The sequence below is a fragment of the Microcebus murinus genome, chromosome 7 (assembly GCF_040939455.1).
Source record: "Microcebus murinus isolate Inina chromosome 7, M.murinus_Inina_mat1.0, whole genome shotgun sequence".
Classification (NCBI taxonomy): Eukaryota; Metazoa; Chordata; class Mammalia; order Primates; family Cheirogaleidae; genus Microcebus; species Microcebus murinus.
Window position 1 is genome coordinate 82,690,086 of NC_134110.1, and position 21,473 is coordinate 82,711,558.

Genomic DNA, 21,473 nt, shown 5'->3' on the forward strand with positions numbered 1-21,473 from the left:
TTAGACTCTTGTTTACAATGTTGAAGTTTTGAGGGCCCTACTTCAGGAATTTTGATATTACTTTTCCAGCAGCACAATTTGCCTATATTTAATCATAGGCTTGTCTGTGTTTTCCTCACTCTGATGTTATCTGCCCTATATTTTGAAGAAAAAAAATTTAAAAATTTATGTTTTAGTACATGCATAGATTTTACTTATTTTAAAAAAATCTTTCTCTAGGTTCAGTGAAATTTTGGAAGAAGATAGGAAAATTTATTAAGACAAACCATCAGCTCAATGGGCGTGGTGAGCTCCCACCTGTAATCCTAGCACTCAGGGAGGCCAAGGTGGAGGATCGCTTAAGGCCAGGAGTTTGAGACGAGCCTGACCAAGAGCAATACCCTGTCTCTGTTAAAAAATAGAAAAACTAGCTGGGAATCTTGACACACACCTGTAATCCCAGGTACTCAGGAGGCTGAGGCAGGAGGATTGCTTGAGCCCAGAAGTTTGAGGTTGCAGTAAGCTACAATGACACCACTATAGTTTATCCAGACTGACAGAGAGAGACCCTGTCTCAAAAAAGAAAGAAAGAAAGAAAGAAAGAAAGAAAGAAAGAAAGAAAGAAAGAAAGAAAGAAAGAAAGAAAGAAAGAAAGAAGAAAAAGAAAAAAAAAATAGAAAAGTAAAAAGAAACCATCAGCCAAGGTGAAACTGATGTCTAATTGCAGTCAAGTACAGTGTTACAATAAACCATTACCAATACAGTTCGTATGTGATTTTTTAATTCTAAGATGCATTTCTCCTGTGTTTCAGGCAAGGACTTCCTCTTCTCACTTTCTCTATAAAATTAGGGTATATCTCTTCCACTTTCCACTGAGATATAAAAATTGCCTATTTTATATTTTTAAAAGATGATTTGAAATTACTTAAATGGTCACTACTAATGTAAATAAAAATATTGACTCATTAAGGAATTGGGAAAATGTGGTGTTAGTTACCTGTATAGACATCAGTGTGCTAAAAAATGTGCTTCTTTCATAGTAGGAAGACAACAGATAATGTCTAAGACTAAAAAAAAAAAGAAAAACCTAAAGTGAAAGATAAAGTATGATTTAAAGATGTTTTCAAACTACGGAGAAAGTAGCTGCAGGATTTGGATGTCATTGCTGCAAAGCAGAACTTGGGGCAGAGGGAGTAGCAGGAAGGAGAGCTACTGTTTTTCATTATAAACCTGAAGTGTAATTTCTTTTTTTAAGTGATATACACATATTACCTTGATTAAGAGTAAACATAGCCGGGTGTGGTGGCTCACGCCTGTAATCCTAGCACTTTGGGAGGCCGAGGTGGGCGGATTGCTCAAGGTCAGGAGTTCGAAACCAGCCTGAGCAAGAGCGAGACCCCATCTCTATCAAAAATAGAAATAAATTAATTGACCAGCTAAAAATATATATACAAAAAATTAGCCGGGCATGGTGGCGCATGCCTGTAGTCCCAGCTACTCGGAAGGCTGAGGCAGTAGGATCGCTGAGCCCCGGAGATTGAGGTTGCTGTGAGCCAGGCTGACGCCACTGCACTCACTCTAGCCTGGGCAACAAAGTGAGACTCTGTCTCAAAAAAAAAAAAAAAAAAAAAAAGAGTAAACATAAAATAAATCATATTCATAGAATTCCATAAAAATAAGATTTACTGTGCCTTATAGCTTAAGAAATTTTACATAGGAGCTTGAAATAGGAACAGAGGATACCAGCAATTGAAACATCTAGGTTACAAATTTATATACCAAAGGATATTTGTACAATGTTTAAACCAGCTTAGGGGATGTATTTAAGTTATAGTGACAACACTAAAAAGCAAGAAAAACTATGTAATTAAAGCATAAATGTGAGGATTCTCCCTTTGGTCAGTGTCCGATTCTGTGATTATTTGGAGATGTGCTAATTAATTTTGCTCTGGCCTCTAAAGGCAAGCATTGATAGGTACTACATAAATTTAATTAAATGACTATATAAAAGATATTATCAGTATCTCTAAAATTATGAAATCATTTTACAACACTAGTAAAGCACTCCATTTGTTATTTTTTTCCTCAGTTTTTATTTAGAGAGTTCAGTGAAACAACATGGCATCACAGTTTAGACATATTTTAATCTCACTATAATTTAACATTTAAAAAAAATCTACTAATTTTTGATTTTCAACAATGAAATTTATAAAAATAATTTTACATTTATAAAATGAATTGTTATTTCACAATAAATTATTCATTCCTATTACCTGAAAAAAGTTGTATACTCTATAAAAGCGATTAACTTTTTCTTCCCAATATTTTGAAAATATGCTGAAAACATCAGTTCCTCTTTATTCAGCACTTTTGGCAGTTCAGTATATAAAACTATTATATTACAAATTCCCTGACCATAGTTATTAAAACAAAATCATTAGGAATAATTTCTAAGACAAAGCTGTTTAGTAAATATATGTGGATGAGTTGGAGGGTTAACAAAAATGAATTTTATGTTTTACATTTTTAAGGCATTTGCCATGGTTTGAATGTTTGGGTCCCCTCAAATTTATATGTTGAAACCTGGGCCCCAGGGCTACTGTACTGGAGGTAACTAGGTCATGAGAAGTCCCAGAAAACTGCATTGCCCCTTCCACATTTCAGGACACAGCAAGAAGGCACCAACTATGGACCAGAAAACAAATCTGCTGACATCTTGATATTGGACTTCCCAGCCTTGAGAATTGTAAGAAATAAATTTCTGTTTAAAGCTGTCAAGTTTAAGGTATTTTGTTATAGCAGCCCAAATAGACTAAGAGAGTATTTTTTTAATATCTTCTAAGAAAAAACCCCAAGAAAGTAAACAAAAACCTACAAAAGATATTTGTATTTATAAAAATCAAAAACATTCTTATTCATGAAATAGACACTACAGCAAATTTTCAAAAAATAAGAGTTAAAAAACTCCCCTGAACACAACAATACATTTTACAGTTTCACAAGGGTACTAGCTCTTGAAGGAATTTTATTGATTCTATTCAATCATGATGGTTTTTAAGTAATAATTTTTCTACTCCAAGAGTTCAATATAACTTTAAGAGCCAATAAGTTAATCAACATTAACAAAACCTTTTTACTTGTAGGGTAAGTGGGAGTTATGAAATCATAATCTTAGCAATTTTGAAAAGTTCTGAAAACATATTTTAATTCAATCTTTCACAGCTTTGGATACTTTTAAAAAATATTATTGATAATTACTCAACCAGTTTTCCTTCTCCTCAGCCAAAGAGGAGTCATTGCTTTATGAGGTATCCCATCACTATCTGCTTTAAAATAAGTTCCAGCTTTAAATGATAGCAAATAGTTTAGGGCTCCAATGAATTCCTCAGTCTAGAATTAGATATTTGGTACATCCCTGGGCTGCTGGATTTTTGAAAATCTGCTAAGTTATTTATTTGAATTTGTTTTCTGTTTTCATCAAAATCTATCTGATTCATTTTTATTTATTTTTTTTATGTTTTTAGGGGAAGATGCCTGTTAAAAGTACAAAAGTGTTATTTAAGCTGCAACAATTTTGCACTCATTGTTTACGTGTGAATATATATTACAGGCAACGTGATGGATAGTATTCAATCATCACTCAGCCGCATATATTGAAAAGTCACACTGGAAGAAGCTCACATTTTTCATTTCATACCGAAGATTTATTCTCATTACAGTCAACCAGACCTGGGTTTGAATGTGGCTTCTCTTACTGTTTCGGTTTATGAACTCTGGTGATATTCCTTAAACCCTTAGGCTAAAGGTTTCTTTATTTATAAAAGAGAGATAATAATACCTCTCATTCAGGGTTGCTGTGAGGACTAAATAAGGCACATGTGTGGTAGATGGCTAATTTGTCCCAAGGATTGGCTCTCTCAGAGCAGAATGGCTTTAGCTGACGCAGGCTTTCTATCGAAAGATGACTCTCCTGGCTTCCCTGGGAACTAGATGTGCTCATTTCTAATCCATGGATGACCATTTCTAGATTGTTTCAGGAGAAAGAAAGAAATGTCTCTCTTGGCTGAGCCACTGTTTTAGGGGTTTCTTTGTTACAGTTTAGCCTGTATCCTAACATGTTTTATCTTAACATGCATCCTCAAAAAACAGATTTCAAAGACTATCCAGTCATCCTTGGCATGGCTTTTTATAATTATCTAAACTTAAGATAGGAATATTTAACAATGAACCAAAGAGATGCTACTTCGCCACAGAATGCCCATAAATGATTCTTCTTTGAAGAAATGCATCCTATTCTACAGCAGCTGCTTTATTTTTCCTAATCTGCAAGTTTATAATTTATAGAAAACTTAGTTCATTTTATATTAACCTGGGATTTCTCATCTACTATTCTCAGTCAAAAAAGAACAAAAGATGTGTTCTGCACCACATCACAATAAAACAATTATTTACACTTTTAAATTAATATTAAGAAAACAAATGACAGTAGTACATAAGATTCAGCTGGTTGAGGTGCGATGCAGGGGCAGTTGGAAACGATACACTCTACAAACATATTCAAAAAAGATATAGTTGATGTGAAAGTTTTACACAGCAGCAACAACAAACAAAATGAACATATAAACAATAAAATAGGATACCATCTAATAACAGCACCATGATGAAGCCTTGGCTAAGAGTTTGCCAAAAGTACTATCCTGAGATACTTCGAGACCAACAGCTTTTCACATTTATGCAGTGCCGTTCAAAAGTAAACATATTTTCACAATGGCTTTTGTTTGGAGAGAGGCTGGTGAGAAATGACCGAAGCTTGGTTTGCGGCTATTTTGTAATGTTCTTGTCCAGAGCCTTGCGGTGGGGAAGGGAGTGGGGTTTCAGGAGTTGCTGAAAAAGAATCAGAGAATTGTATGTGATGATGGCAATCAACCTGCCTCACCCTATTAAATCCTATATAACTTTAATGTACATTAGTGTGTTTTCAAAACAGTTTTTAAAGATTTCATATAAAGTAGCAATTTGTAGGTTGCAATATTGGCCCATTGACATGCTATCAGACAGCACCCTCACCCTACCTTCCCAAATAGCAATTAAATAGGAATAGGTCACACTAAAAAAAATCTTCAGAGTCACTTTAACATGTTTTCTTCTGCCTTTCTTAATAGCATTTAGAAGCATTTGATTCTCTAACAAAGCCAGCAGAAAAAAAATTAGTGAAAAGAATTAACAGAATGCCAGGTTTTTCAAATATTAGAAAATATTTATCATTTTTGCAATCAAAACTCACACAAAATAAAAATACACCTGGTTTGTATTCCACTAATTCAGATGTATTAGATGACATAAAAAATTAGGGGCATGATACTTTATAAATGTATATAAGTTGTAGTCAAAAACATCTGAAAATACTGGCTTTCTTGCTTCAAAAATTATTCTATTACAATTGAGCTTGCCTGTCCCTTCCCTTTTGATACAAAGAGCAAACCTGAGTAATTGAATAGAAAGTAATTGAATATAAAAAATTAAATCAGATACAGAAAAGTTATAGTTTGAATACTTCATTGTCTAGAATAGTATTTATTCCTATTGTAAAATTTCACCACATTATAAAATAATCTAGGAGTTACCCTGTAATTCTAAAAAACTTGAAATATTTTAGTCCTTACAATTTTACTGTATTATCCTACATATCTGACAGAATTAATAGGAAATGTTTGATGATCAGACTAATACAATGTTAACTTTATAGGTTTTTTTTCTGAACAGTTTTTAAAATTTTATATAAAAGAGCAATCTCCTTTTGCTTTGTGTTCTTTAATACATTAACTTCATATTATTGTTAAGTATGAATTAACAATTGCTTAAAAACAACATTTGGAAATGCAGTTTACTTGACAAAACAATATCCAAATCTGCCTTTAAAGTTATTTCTGGATTTTAGAATGGATCCTAAACTGCAGTGGCCCTCTCTAAATGACCAAGAAAATACGCATGAATTTAAGGTTTTTATTGTTTGTGTTTAATCTTGCTTTCCATGACGTGTAAACTATTCCAAATGAGCACAGCAAAGCCAAGTTTTTCTTACCAAATGATTCTCATACATATTATATTGAAAGAGGAAGAATAAAAATGAAAAGTGTGATGATGTAACTCTTATAAGATTAGGGGCAGTAAATATGTCTTTAAATTACTAGAACACTACCCTTTAAAAAGTAAAGAATTCAACCGCCAGCAGAATTGTCAAACTCTCTTGCCAGTTGATTCCTAGAATGCTTAATGTGTTGTTAATGTGTTTTATTTTCTGAGTTTATGAATAACTGATCTTTAAAAGACACACTCCACAGACCCTCTAGTATGGTACTGAGCTTGCCCCTCTCTCTGCCCTTGACTATCTATTTAATAAAAATGGTAACATCTACTCTGCAAGGATGGTCCCAAATAATGTGTTTCAGTTTGTGACCCACAAATTTGATATGCCATGTTATTTCCACGATTTGTATTTTTTCCTAACAATTTCATTTCTGCCTCTCTCATATACTCCAAGGATTCTGTGTTTCTGACACTATCTACACAAAGGTCTACCAGTGCAGTGTCTAAAGGACAGCATGGTAACATACATTTCTGCAGCCTCTACTCTCCCCACTACTACCTAGTAGTCAGGGGTACTCACTAAATTGTAGCTGCATTGCATTGAATATTTGGATAAAACAACATTGTAACTAGTTACTCAAGACTATTATAAATTCAGTAGGCAAGAAAGATGTGCATAATAAATATATCACCATAACTCAAGGCATCTCAGTGAGTTGGCTGGTTTGGTGTTCAGAGTCAATAGAATAAGGGTAAACCTGGGATTAATTAGTAAAAATTCAGAAGCAATTAATTAATTCTAAATATTTTGTCAAAGAATTAGAGATTTTTATCACCGGAGTAGCTTAGAAAAATAGAATTTGCATTAAAGGCTGCAATAATATCAGATTAATTCAGCTACTAACAACCCCAAGTATTTACATAGTGATTTGAGTTCCAAAGAGTTTTCATAAACAGCCCTCACTTTGCACGACTCTGATATTTACGAATTCCAGTTACCATGGCTTAGTTAAATGACACCAGTCTGGCAACAAGACAGTTCCAATTCCAGTTGCCATGGTAACTCACAATTAAGTAATTGCATAAATACAAACTTCACTGCCAACTCTCCAGCCTACAAACAATTACTTAAAAAATAAGCGTACTTTGTGATGAGTGACTGATCACATCACAAATTTTAGTCTGTCTGTGGTTGGTCATTGAACATCTTCTATTTAGTTCACTCATGGATGGGCAACAAATAGCATATAATAGTTGAGTTTGCGCCTTGTGTTCTAGTGATAAATCTGCATGACATTTTACAGAAATGAATAATTGAATGAGAATTGATCAACCAAGATTAAAGTGCAGAAAAGAAACAAAAAGTGATAATTCAAATAGAACACCAATAGAGTCATAGAAGAAGTAGCTGACCATGGCAATGTTGATGGTGCTGCTGTTTGAGTTTCTAAATATGCAGCCAAGGACGTAGAGAAGGAAAACATGTCCACACAAATAAGGAAGCTTGATGTGACTAAGAGGAAGAATTTATCCCAAAAGATGGGAAACCAGAAAAAAACTTCACATTAAATGAATTCTTAGGGATATTTTAGGGCATTCAAAGTGCCAAAAATAAAATGTTGGAAGTTGATCCAAACTTCTAAAGAAGTGAAACTCATCAAGGCATGGAAAAGATGCTCATTTCCTATTGGAAGTTATAGAAGAAGGCGGCAAACACTATTCAAACTGCTTTTCACAGTATTTTTTCACAAAGAAATAAAACGCCTTATTTCTCAATGTTCCTAATGTTTTAAATTGCAGTGTGCTAAATGTGATGTTTTTAAATTATAGTCCACTAAAAAAAAAACAACTAGGATTATTATTTTTTTTAAATTTCTCTATGTATTTGCAATCTAGGGTTAAGAGAGTTGTTAATGTTTTGACAAACATTTTTCAAAGGTCACAGGCAGGAAATAATTTTCCTATTGATTGTTGAGATCCCTTTCCATGGTTTCAGTTTTCATTGCCATTTTTATGGTCTCAGTCCCACACTACCATGCAAAGCTAGGGCTACCCGTACATTCTTTTTGTTCCCCACACCTATGATGCAGAAAGATTTAAGTTCTCACATATTCATCATAGAAAGCAAGCTTATTCCTAGGGAGAAAAAATGACTAGCCAAATTATCACAGTCTCCCACAGTTGTGTCTTGGAGAAGAAATTCTACCCAATTTTTGCAATTTCCAGGTACTAATAAATTCCTCCCCCAATTTCTACTTTTTCTCAGGTCATTAAGAACTATTACAGTGGAAAAGTAGCCCAGACACTTACAAATCTGGTCTGTATGAACCAATGTTGACATAGGACCTAAAAGTATAGTTTGTCCAGTTAATGGATCTTGAGACAAATGCGGGTGCATTGGGTGATGGAAATGACTACCATCATTGGAAGCACCTACAGAAGAGAAAAACATGATTGTGTTAGTGATATTTAATCAGAGATGGCAAGTTTACATTGGAAAAAAAATGTTTGGATTGACAGCTTAAATATTGCTATTTTTGCAAAGTGCTTCTTGGGAATTCAAAAATAAATTGATAGAGCCACTGCCATATTAAGGAGAATGTCAGCCCTCACTGTACATTGGCTAGATTAATGCTGTATCATATTATGTTGTATATTAATAATGGACCTTGTGTGCCATTTCCTGGAATCATTAGGTTTGCTGCCTGTTGTTAAGGCAATTCCAAGAATCACTTACCGCAAGTTTATGGTATTTGGGATTACCCTAAGAGCATGAACAACTTTTATCTCAGAAAGATATCATTAGGAACACATTATGAACCAGAAAACTAAAAATAAATATGGTTATTTTACAAGGAAATTTAATCTAGATCAGAGCACAAAATAAATGATTTCTTAACTCATTCCTGACATAAATTGCAGCAATGAAATCTCATTTTTCTCTTCTACTGCTTTGTGTCAATTAATTATTTCAGGAAGGAGCACAATGTTCATTTTTAAGCTGTGCACTATATATATTTTTAGGTTATGTTGCAATTCCAGTATCCCTGAGGTCTTAAAGCAGTCAGGGCATGAAAATACATAATATACTTCAAGAAGTCCTAAAAACAGAAAATATATTTCTATTCACCATATTTGGTATTTTCTGAAAATTGAAATCAGAGGGCCTATGAGGAGGAAAGATGGTGGAGGCTAAAGAGAATGGAGATTTTATTTTATTATTATTATTTTTTAATCCGTAAAATTGAAGACAATTTAAAAATGCTGAAGGACTAAATGAAATTATGTCTATAACATGCTTCAGATATTGGCAATCACTATGCAAGTGTTGCTGTACTAGAGTCACATAATTAAAATAAATACAAGAAGCATCATGTAGACAAAAAAAAAAAAAAAGAAATGGATTTTAATTGATTTAAGCATTTTTATCTCCCTCCAATGGGTTTTGCATACATTTTAAATGAAAGAAATTGAGTTCATTTTGTCATGGCAGAAGGGCAAAAAAAGGGCAGGAACACAAAACAACTTCAAAAGTTGATAAATATGGCCAAAAAAATGAATAGGTCAAACTTGTTCTAAAGTACATGGTGTGAGGCTAATCAATAAAATAGAAATTCTTACATGTACTCACCACCCAGTAACATCTCCTGAAGTAGGTTGTCAATTTTAACCATCCCAAAAAGTTTAACAAACTGTATTTGCTCAATCATTTGCCAAGTGATGCTCTGTAGTGTGGGCAAAAGCAGAAGTAACTCTCCAAACCTCCCCCGGGAGTCGTACTGCCTGTCATTGATGTAGTCCTCCAAGCTGATCTGCACTTGGAACCGCATGTTCTTAATTTTTACTGGATCGCTTAGCCCTTTTGCATCTAATGCAGGAATAAAAAGGGAAATCTGAAGATTTCATCTAATTAGAGTGTGGAAACAAATATTCCCACATTAAAAAGTAATTTAATTTTAATTATATTCATTCTTTAATGGAATTTTGAAAACTGACCTGGGTCAAAAAATACAATTGCCTTCAAACAAGCATACTCATTGTCATCAATCTGGATTTCCTGAAAGGGTCGAACCAGCTCATCTAGAACCCGATTGGCCACACGGCTAATCTCAACTTCACAGCTGTTTCGGTGAATAACATAGTTGTTTCCTAGAGGGGAAGAGAAAAATTAAACAATTAAAATTTAAATTTAAAAATTAAAAATTAAATTAAATCTCCCCCCAAAACTTTCGGACAGTGTTTTAAATTTTGCAAATTACGTTTAAAATGGTCTACACTTGAAGGAATAGTGATAGTACTTTCTCAGTGGTGTTAATTATGTTAGAAACATTTAAGAATACTTAATGGGTCAATAACTTTGATAACGTGATCACATGCATTTTAACAGCCTCAGTCACTGGTTGATAACACAAAAGTACAAACTAATACCAAGCTAATAATTGACAGGGGAAAATCAAACTATAATGATTAGTTTTCCTCTATGTCAGTCTCTATTAGAGTCTTATTCATTAATGAGCATAACACAAACCCTACAGAATCTTTTTTGTTTAGAGTGGATTAAAAACAGCACTCCTTTGATGCTCTAGGCATATGAAAGAATAAAAATTGTTGAGACTGTTTTAACAAGCCTAAGTAAAGAAGATTGCTTTTAAAAATTAGCACATGTATTCTCAAGAGATGCCTTTGATAGTATATTCCCTTTTCCTGGGTTTCTTTAAATAGAGGTGAAATGACCACTTTATTGGCTGAATTCAAGGGAGTTCAGAAATTGGATAGGGAGCTAGACCACCTAACCCCTAAAGATCTTTCTAACTTAGAAGTTCTCTGGCTATAATATAATGAATATTTATTATAGCATCTAAAATAACAGTGAAATTGCTATTTTCTGATATTATAAAAAAGAATATTCTGAATTCTTTCACTGCAGGCAAAGACAATCTTCAAGATAACAACATGTATAAATGTAGCCTCACTTTTTCTTTCCTTCATTTTTCTCCAGCTTTATTGAGGTAGGATGGACAAAAAAAAAAACTGTATACATTTAAGGTGTACAAGGTGATGTTTCAATATACATATACATTGTGAAATGGTTACCATAGTCAAGCTAATTAATATATCCATCACATTACTTAGTTATCATTTTTTTTGTAGCCTCATTCTGTCTTATGAAAAGTTACCTAATTATTCAGGATAAAACAATTTAGAACTATATAGTAGACATTTTATTTTCTAGGTATATTGGATTCAATTCTATAATGAGAACAGTATTCTAGGTGTTTTCTAGAAATGCAAGAGAAGCGTTTCATAGCATTTCAGAACATGTGGTCTCATTATGTGGTTTAGAATCCTGGCTCTATACTTTCCTGGCTTTGTGACCTTTGCCAAACTTTCTCTGCCTCCATTTCTTCACCTGCAAATGGACTAAAAATAATAGTACTTAGCCCTTAGGGTTATTTCAAGGATTAAGTGAGAGAGTGTGTATGTACATGTAACTCACTTAGAGCAGCACATTTACATAATAAGCCCCCCTCAACAAATATTAACTACTATTATATTATGTCCCATACATTTATATTTGGGGCAAAAACATCTATCACAAAAATTAAATAATCCAGTCATCATTTCACACAAGCCAGAGAGAGGGAGAGCTAGTATTAGTAGGATCTCAACCTTCAAAACCTAATTTTATGAGTTAAGTAAGGTAGGGAGATTGGAGCAATCACATAAGACAAAAAGCTTTTCCTTTGTGACTCTTCCCACCCTTCACCACCTGTCACCCTTCTTCTCCCTCTTCAAGTACTCCTATCAGAAATTTTCAGATATTGCCAGTAATTATTTTTACTTGATTATTTTGTAGCATATCATGGGCAATGAGATCATAGGAGATAAACATGTTTCTTAAAAGTGTACGAAATAATTATTAAGAAGACACTGAAGGAGTGTGAAAAAAAATTGGACCTCCTTAAGACAGTCATAAAAATCACTGATTCTTTGTCCTGACATGATTTAAGTATACCTCAATATTATGTTTATTGAGTAACATCTCTTTTTTATTTTTAAATCTTAATGCTCTCTGACCATCTGATCATCTCATGCACTCTGAACTTATATGCAATCAAGGCAAGGAAAAATCAGGCAGAGCGAGAATACAATTAAATCCAATCTGTGGAGCGAGAGCACCATTTGATGGTGTCTGTAAATGCTTTGTACATACAAAATAGATCCTGCATATTATTGTAAGGATAAAATATGCATAATTTCTTCTCAAATTAAAAAAAAACTTACCCAAAAGCAAAATATCTTTATACATCATAGATCTCTTTGTAGCTCCAAGCAATAAGTGTTCCCCTGCGTGAGCTCTCAACAGTGCCACCTTAATGAAAAATTCCAAGTTTAACAATTAATTATAAAATATAATGATTAAAAGATGGCATGAAAGGAGTCCGATTAACTTGCAGTGTTCTTAAGCCTGGAACATTTTTTCTGTTTCAACAAATTACAATATTCATAGATCCTTGCCATATCAAGCCTCCATTATCAAGCCTTCTAGTTTTCCATCTTAGCATGTGAATAGAGTTTAATTTTCAAAATTTCTGCAACTATCTAACAAGTCAATACAATGGCAGCAGAAAAAACGAGTTAGTTTACTGTTATGAAGGGAAACAGAATCAAACAGACCAGAAAGAGTTCAAATCCCAGCATGACCACCTGCTATCTGTTTAACCTTGGGTAACTTAAAACTGTATGCCTGGGACTCATTTGTTTTCATCTATAAAATGGGGTTAGTAATACAAAAATCTCAGAGTGTACTATATAAAGACTAAATGATAGAATACAAGTAAAACATAATCTCCTGCACATAATAAACTGAAAAGTGAGTTCTGTCACTTTCTAGATTGAATCACTAAATCTTTGCAGTAAGCTCTCTATTGAGCTTCATCCATCTACTCAATTACCTGCTACTGGATATCAACACTAGGAAGTATAGCAAGCACTTCAAATTTAACATATACCAAAGTAATGCCTCTCCGATATTTTCATCATCTTAGCAAATGATACTATCATTTAAAGTACATGATATTATCATTTGTTCACTTAAAACAAAAGTTCACTTTTAACAAAAGCCTAGCCAGTAAATCCAAGTGCTACTTCTCAAAATATAAGCATAATCAATCCACTTCTTTCCATCTCCCTCACTACCACCCTGGTTCCGGCCAGTGTCATTTATTACTGGATACTGCAACATACCCAACAGGCAATGCTGCTTCCTTTCCGGGTCCTCCATCTTAAATCCTTCCTGACAGAGCTTTCAATATATTTATAAAAGAGTAAGCACTTAATATCACTGCTCTGCTAAAAACTCTTCAATGGTTCCCTAGTGTCCTTAGAACAAAATCTGAACTGCTCAATCCTGGCCTCACAGGCCATGGGAGTGGTGGTGGGGGGAGCCGGGGGTGGCTCAATGCTCTGTCTCCAGCTCCCATGTCTCTGACTTCCTCTTGCAACACCCCTTGTTCACATTGTCTCTGCCTGACTCAGAACCTCGGCAGGAACGTGCTGTTCCTGTGATTAGTGCTTTCTCCTCAGATCTTGGGGCACCTGGCCCCTTGTCATTCAGGCCTCAGGGATATCTTCTCTGAGCCCCAATTTAAAGTATCTCTTAACATCCCACCCCCACTCATTCTCCAACAAGTCATCGTACTCAGTTTTATAGAACTTATCCCCACCTAGAATTACCTTAGTCATAATTTGCATTTTTTTTATTGTCTGTCTCTCCCAAATAGAATGCAAACTTTATGAGAATAGTGAGGCAATCTGTATTTTTACGTGAAATATCCATAGTTCCTTAAACCGAACAGTAGCCTCCTCATAAATATTTGTTTGATGAATTTAGTGAATGAATTTAATTGATCTAGGGTTCAGTTTTAGAAACTGTAAAATGGAGTAGATAACACCTATGCCACAGAGCTCCTGAGAATATTAAATAAAATAATAAATAAAAAGTAATTTATAATGCAACTGAAAGCTACTTTGCCAGGGTTTTATCCATAATAGACATTCACTAATGCATGGATATTAATGTTATACTGTTAATAATATAGTGTCATTTAGCAAATAAAAATAATTTTGGACTGTTTACTGGATTTCAATGTCCCAATTTTTAAATCAACGTCTGCATACATAAATCAGCTATTTCTAAAGAAGGGTGATAATAAAAATATAAAACTGATAAATAACATAACTCTACTTATATTGCTTGAGGTGAAACTGGTAGGTTTTAGCAATTTAGCATTTTCACTGTGGCATAACCTTCTGAGCCAAGCTATCTTTATGATATGTCAATAACTGTGACTCATACCAGGAAGGCAGTTTAAGAACATTTTAAGAATGATTTCAGATTTCATAGCATTTTTTTTCCCTGTCACTAAGTGAAATGCTGTCTTAGAAATATAGCTGCAAACTTCCTACGGTGATTTTTTTTTCTTGGTCGTGTAACTATATTTCCTTTCTTTGATTTTTACAAAATTATGTCCTATCACCTTTGATTGTTTCTTTGTTCTTGTGTATCAACAATAGAGAACACTGGTCAGGGGGTGTTTAAATACACACTGGGTATAATTTGAAAATAATTTTCAAATTATTTTCATCTACAAAAAATTATACACTACTTAGCAAGAATAGTTCTAAATGTCTGTAAAACAATCTAGTCTTTATAAACTAATTAGGACACTCAAGATCCTAAGTGTGAATTAAAATGTCTTAATGTACATATGACAAATTATGAAGATTAAAGTATTAGGAAAAGGGGGCTGCTATATCTACATTCTCTATCTCTCTATAAATTTCAGATCATGATTCTACAGACTTTTGTGCCAGACCTATAATTTTTTTACAATAAATGTTAGAATAAAATTGATAGCATGAAAGGCAAAACTTTACATATTAATTGCATAAAGTGTCCACAAAGACACGACTAACACATCCTGAGGGGTTTCTGTCTAGGAACAGTCTGGTATTTCTGAGATATTATATATGGCACCTTCAATAATCAGCAAGACACAAGAGTGCACCATTTCCCTCAAAGACACTCATTCTTCCAATATGTTATCTAACAACGGTAGTCATGTGCTGTCAGCCTTTCTCCCTCACACAAGCTTTTTAAACTCCAAGAGGACCAAAGAATATTTTATTCGACTCTTGTCCAATCAGTAAGTTTGCTAGACCCCTAAAATAGAAGTCAAACAGTTGTGCCTCTTGCTAAAAGAAAAAGATGAATGGATAAGAAACCCAATCCTTTCCTCACAAGATAATCGATCGTTTGTCAAATACGGTAATGTAGTACAGGCATTACAAATAGAATTGAAAAGATACAAACACTCAGTAAAGTTCAAAAAGCACTTTTAAAGCATTCATAATTTTTTAAACTTATACCTGATCATCCAATGGTAACTCACAGAAGGCAGGAATATATTTAGCCCATTCCACCAAGACTAAGAGCTGCTGCTTCATAGATTCACAGACATCACCAATACTTGCAATTTTCTTAACATTTATATCAGTGCTTCCTCCAGGGCTTGAGACTGAGATCTGGCATTAAGAAGAATGTTATATTAATTTATCATTTAAAATAACACATGGCCAATATTTCTCTTTTTCTTGTGACTGAAGTAAAAAAACATTGAAGGAAGCACTATCATTGTCACAGTATCTTAAAATATACCAAATATTTTTAAATTGAGAAATAAGTTAGATCGAAAACTTCCAATACATAGTATCACGTTCTGGGAACAGTGTCTTATTTTATTGGCCAAAGCTGTAAACTAAGTTACCACAACTTTTGGGAAGTTTCACAATTCCAAATGGCTACATAAAGAGATTGGTAGTATCCACAAAAAATATGTTCTATGACTTTATTTTTAATTAAAAATGATATTTTCATTAAGAACGTCCATCTTCAATGTGTTAAAATTTATGGAGAAAATGTTTGCAGGGGACAAAATTTACCAAACTGGGGAGAAAAGATTTAGACGAGAAGCCTGAACTATTTACCTTGCTGCATTAAATGGAAGGTGATCAAAATAATATTAAAAAACAAAGGCTTCCCTCAGCAATGTTAAGTGGCTTAAATATGTAATGATAAATTTTAAAAACTGTATATAATTTTTAACTATATAAATTATAATTGGTGTTAAAAAAAACACTGAAAAAAAACACTGTATCAAAGTTTTTATACATTTAGTTTTTGAATGTACATGTCTGTATCATTACGGGTATCTGGATACTTCCTCACAGCTCGCTTTAAGGCAGTCTCTAAATGCTTTATTGGACAATCAAATAATCTTCAAGTAATGATGATGATAATGGTGATTAACATCATCATATTACCCTTGTGTTACCAAAAGCGAAAGCAGTCGTCACACTGACTCATTACAGGACCTAATTAACTATTTGGCTATTTCATAATTTGCTTTATAATAGAAAAATATTATTAACATTTCTAATAGGGGAAATGCTAAGACAAAGTTGTTTTTAAAGGATTTCTTTTAAAGGATTTGACTCTAAACTTTTTTTAAACTTTAGAACTGATATTCTTACGCTAGAAGCTTAAAGTAATAGGGCTTTTTTCCTCCTGTGTTTTCTAAATTCTGGCTCTTCATTTTTAAAAAAATCTGTTTCTAAAACAGGTGCCAAGGTGACTTCCTGAGTTCAGAAGTCATTTTCAAGGAAAGAAACTCTGATGACAGGTCTCAACCAAACTCCCCAAAAGTTGTGGTAGCTGATTTTACAGATTCAACCAATACAATAAAATGCTGCCCCCCCCCAGAGCCTTATGCTATGCATTATTTTTAATCAGTTTTGTAAACAAACTGGTAACAATCTTTAGGCAGAAATTAATTTCATTTTTTTCATTTCAAAAACAGTCATGTCCAGGAAAAGTGAAAATTAATTCAGCAGTCCCATTACTACTTTCAAAGTAAAACTCTTGAATTTGTGTGATTTGTTTTAGTAATGAGCACATTTGAATGAACTATGATCATTTTAGCATTATGCTTAAATAGTCATTTGATTCCTGTAAACAGGGCTGAATGCTGGAGCAGGTACCTGGCGAGACCGAACTTCAGCTTGTGCCAGCGTGTTAATGGAGGGGATGTTGCTGCCATCAAATGTGCTTCTTCTGGTGCTTATTCTATCACGTTCATTTTGCACAGCTAGGGGAGAAAATCACAGGGTTTATTGGTCAGTCCTCTCTCTCTCTCTCTCTCTCTCTCTCTCTCTCTCTCTCTCTCTCTCTCTCTCACACACATACACACACACACACACACGTATGTCAGGATATATGAGAAGGGTTCTTTCTAAAAGACCTTGGCGGGGAAAGTAAGACTGAAGATATTTTCATTCTGTCCCACTCTTAAAAGCAGGAATAGTCAAGTTTGTTGCTAGACCTTATAAAATATTGCTGTTTGGCACTTCATGACGGCATGCGTGTTAGAAAGTGTTGAGTCAGCCAGTTCTCCCATGTTGTACTTTTAATAGGATGGTTTTCTATTCTCTCAAAGTTAATAAAACTGTAAGATAGCTAGAGGAAGAGTATTGCCTGTGAGATTGACCAGGTCAAAGATAAGAGTGTATTCACTGTCAGAAAATATGAGTCATAGATTTTGAAACTTCCATTTTCTTTTTCCTGTAAAACACTAGCAAAAATGGAAAGTAAATTTATTTTAGTTAAGATGATTTTAAGATTATAATATTATGATAGCTTATAAAACATTATCCTTCAGACAGTTTACAAACATTAATAAAGCAAAAGTTGCACCAGATAGGTCTCTCCTGAGAAGATTAAAGTTGGAAAATCAGCATTTCGGAAAGGTGACAAAGTCCTGCATATTATATAAACAGTGTCTAAGGGATAGCAATGCCAGGGATAGCAGTGGTGGAGAGAATGCTCCATAATCAGACAGTCACCTGATAAAGATTGGTTCCACCACTTACTAACTGGATGTTCTTGGGCTAAATTCTTTACAGTAGAATCTTCATTAATATATTGAGGAAGATTAGAACTCATGGGAAAAGGTTACTGTGGTTAATGAGAATGTGTGTGTGTATTAATCATTTTTCATCAATAATATTAAGTGTCCTTATTATTATTACTATTACCTTCTTTTTTCATTCCTGCTCTAAAACACTTTCTTAATCGACAATATCTACATTGATTCCTTTTGTCCTTGTCAACAACACATTGCCGAGTGAACCTATAATATCAAACAAAAATATATTAGTTTGCAGACAACTATTATTTATCAAAAAACCCAGAGAAATGAACTTAAATAAATATGATGAAATATGATTATGGAAAGAATGAGTAAGAACAATTAACTATGACCTTCTAGTCTGATGAGCAGCACGTACGTGGAAATACAAGTCTCACCTGTCATGCAGTCTTTATATGGGATGCCTATCTCGTTTTTGGCCAGGGTGCATAAGCATTTCTATCATGAGTCACGAAAGCCAAACCTAGCTTTAAAAATCTTTGGCATATAAATTCTTGTTGCTTATTGCTAAGTGATTTCAGTGTGGTGGAGAATACATCAGAACTTCATTCCCATGTACTTTCATATGTTTCTTTCTTAAATTATTCTATTAATTTTAAGGGTACCTCATATCCAACTAAAGTTTACTCTACATGCTAAATTACATATCAAGAGGCCATTGAGAATGTTGTTGTTGTTGTTTTTTTTTTTTTTTTTTTTTTTTGAGACAGAGTCTCACTTTGTTGCCCAGGCTAGAATGAGTGCTGTGGTGTCAGCCTAGCTCACAGCAACCTCAAACTCCTGGGCTCAAGCCTCAGCCTTCTGCCTCAGCCTCCCAAGTAGCTGGGACTACAGGCATAAGCCACCATGCTCGGCTAATTTTTTCTATATATATATGTTGGCCAATTAATTTCTTTCTTTTTATAGTAGAGACAGAGTCTCGCTCTTGCTCAGGCTGGTTTCAAACTCCTGACCTCGAGCTATCCTTCTGCCTCGGCCTCCCAGAGTGCTAGGATTACAGGCGTGAGCCACCACGCCCAGCCGAGAATGTTATTGAAAGTACAGTCTCTGTACAATGGGGTACCACTTCACACCCATTGGAATGGCTATAATTGAATATACAGACAATATGAGTGTTGGTGAGGACGTAGAAAAAGTGTAGCCCTCATACGTTGCTGGTTAGAAATTAAATGATAAAGCTGCTTTAGATCAGCTCTACCCAAAGACAGTCTCAGAAAGACAGTCTCCATAGAGTTACCATATATGATCTGGCAATTCCATCCTAGGTCTATACACCTGTGAAATGAAAACATATGTCCGCACAAAAACTTGTATCCAAATGTCCCCGGCAGCATAATTCATAATAGCCAGAAAGTGGAGACAGCCCAAATGAATATCAACGGATGAAAAGACAAACAGAATGTGGAATACTCACATAACAAAAGATTATTGTCGATAAATAGGAATGAAGTATCGACAAATGCAACAACATGGATGAACTTTGAGAATACTATTCTATTCTAAATGAAGGAAGTCAGACGCAAAAGGCTACATATTGCATGATTTTATTTACATGAAATGTCCAGAAGAGGCAAATCTATAGAAAGAAAAAGTAGGTTCCCAGTTGCTTCACATTGTTGGAAAGGGAGTTGAGGGGAAATAGGAAGTAATTGCTTAAGGTTTCTTTATAGGGTGATAGAAATATTCTAAATTAATTGTACTGATGGTTGTGCAACTCTGGGAGCACAATAAAAAAAACTGAATTGTACACTTACACAAAGAGTGCAAGCTCTGAAATTAGACCTGAGCTTGATTCCCAGGTCCACCATTCATTCTCAGTAGAACTTGGGGATGTTAAATAACATTAATAAGGAGAAGAACTTGCTAAAATGGTTGCTGTGAGAATGTATTTTCAACATTTTGGGGCATATTAAGCGTGTAGTAAAAAATGACATTTCTTTAGAATTCTGGCATAAAATTACTTGTATGTATTGATATGTCCCAGATTAGTTTCAGTTGATAATTAATTATAAGAATAAAGAAATATATTTATTTTGTGACCTAGAAAAATATTTCTTCTAAAAACTATGGGTGCCCACTTAAAATTGAATGAGAAGTAAAGCCTACTATAAATTGAGCTAGAAGAGAAATGTGCTTTTGGAGTGAGGAAAAAGGCATTGCTCATTTGCGAATGTATGGCCAAGGAGATCCAGGAGAGGGGACCAGTTTACCAAGAAAAAATAACAAAGAGAGAGAATTCAATTAATGTTAAATTAATAACAAAAATCAAATAAACATACTATTCAGCACCTTCAGTTTTGTAAAAGATGCCGGTGTAGGGATTAAACAGGTAGAATACTACCTGTCTCTTCCATTCAAGGAAATTACAATCTGGTGGAGCACAAATACAAATTTAAAAATGGTCATTATAAAAAGTATAATGTGAAAAGTATTGAAACAATAATTAAAAGTTCTTTGGCTGGGAAAGCACAACTTCATTGTGATGGAGCAGTTAGAGTGGAAATGCAATTTGTAAAGATAAGGTCTCAAATGGATAAATTTGAGACCAGAAAAACCTGAATTTTAAAAAAAACCTTGATGCTCCTAAACTTGCATCAATATAATATCTATTTTCCAAATGGAAAATCATATCATTTGCTTAATATCAAAATATGTATCTATAAAAGCTAGGTTGGCAGGAGCTTTCATGATGGTACAAGGAGGTAAACTGTACACATGTTGCTAGAACATTTTTTGAACTTCTAAAAGCTGCTGTGGGAGGGAGTGCTACTTTTCAACGCTTCCTGCATAGGGATGCTGATAGCAGGTATTCTCTGATTCTTACAAATTATTGCATTTAGTTATTTGAATCGTCATTTTTTAACTCTAGAAAGCTCTGTTTGCATGTTATTTTGTATTCATTTTAGTTGCTACTTTTTAGGAGCACTCAATATTTAATGTTATCACAAAGAAAATACTTGTGATGAAGAAAATTGATCTGTTTTTTACCTCTAGAGTTTTGATGTCTATGAAAGCAAAACTCATCTATAAACCCTTTTTTGTTTACTAAGAAGTTTTAAAGTGGGTGATTTACATTTCTTTTAACCTACTTCAAACTATCCTGGAAAAATTGCCAGAGATTACTAGGTAGATATTTGGGGAGTTATATATTAACTTTTATTACACCCTGAGAAATAAAATGACAATGTTTTGAGAGAGTTAACTTCTCAAATGTCCAACTTGTTCTTAAAACATAATCTTACACAAGCTTTTTGTTGATAGACAAAACACAGATTTTTTTCTGGTAAACCCAGCAATTTTTGTGAATAGCCCATATTCCAGTTAGATATAATCTTCATTCAAGAACTGTCATACCGA

The 21,473-nt window shown here is 33.9% G+C and overlaps 1 protein-coding gene across 2 annotated transcripts in view; it reads right to left on the bottom strand.

Moving 5' to 3' along the window:
* Nucleotides 1-2,095: 2,095 nt before the first annotated feature.
* HNF4G (hepatocyte nuclear factor 4 gamma) overlaps nucleotides 2,096-21,473 on the bottom strand; it is a 130,678-nt gene continuing 111,300 nt past the window's right edge. For both annotated transcript variants that reach the window (XM_012751493.3, XM_012751491.3), the window contains exons 3-10: nucleotides 18,223-18,317; nucleotides 17,170-17,276; nucleotides 15,499-15,654; nucleotides 12,352-12,439; nucleotides 10,063-10,215; nucleotides 9,698-9,934; nucleotides 8,377-8,499; nucleotides 2,096-4,863 (exon numbers count right to left, since the gene is read on the bottom strand). In XM_012751493.3, the coding sequence (XP_012606947.2) occupies nucleotides 4,742-4,863; nucleotides 8,377-8,499; nucleotides 9,698-9,934; nucleotides 10,063-10,215; nucleotides 12,352-12,439; nucleotides 15,499-15,654; nucleotides 17,170-17,276; nucleotides 18,223-18,317 (1,081 nt within the window). In that variant the 3' untranslated portion in view covers nucleotides 2,096-4,741. The remainder of the gene's footprint in view (nucleotides 4,864-8,376; nucleotides 8,500-9,697; nucleotides 9,935-10,062; nucleotides 10,216-12,351; nucleotides 12,440-15,498; nucleotides 15,655-17,169; nucleotides 17,277-18,222; nucleotides 18,318-21,473) is intronic.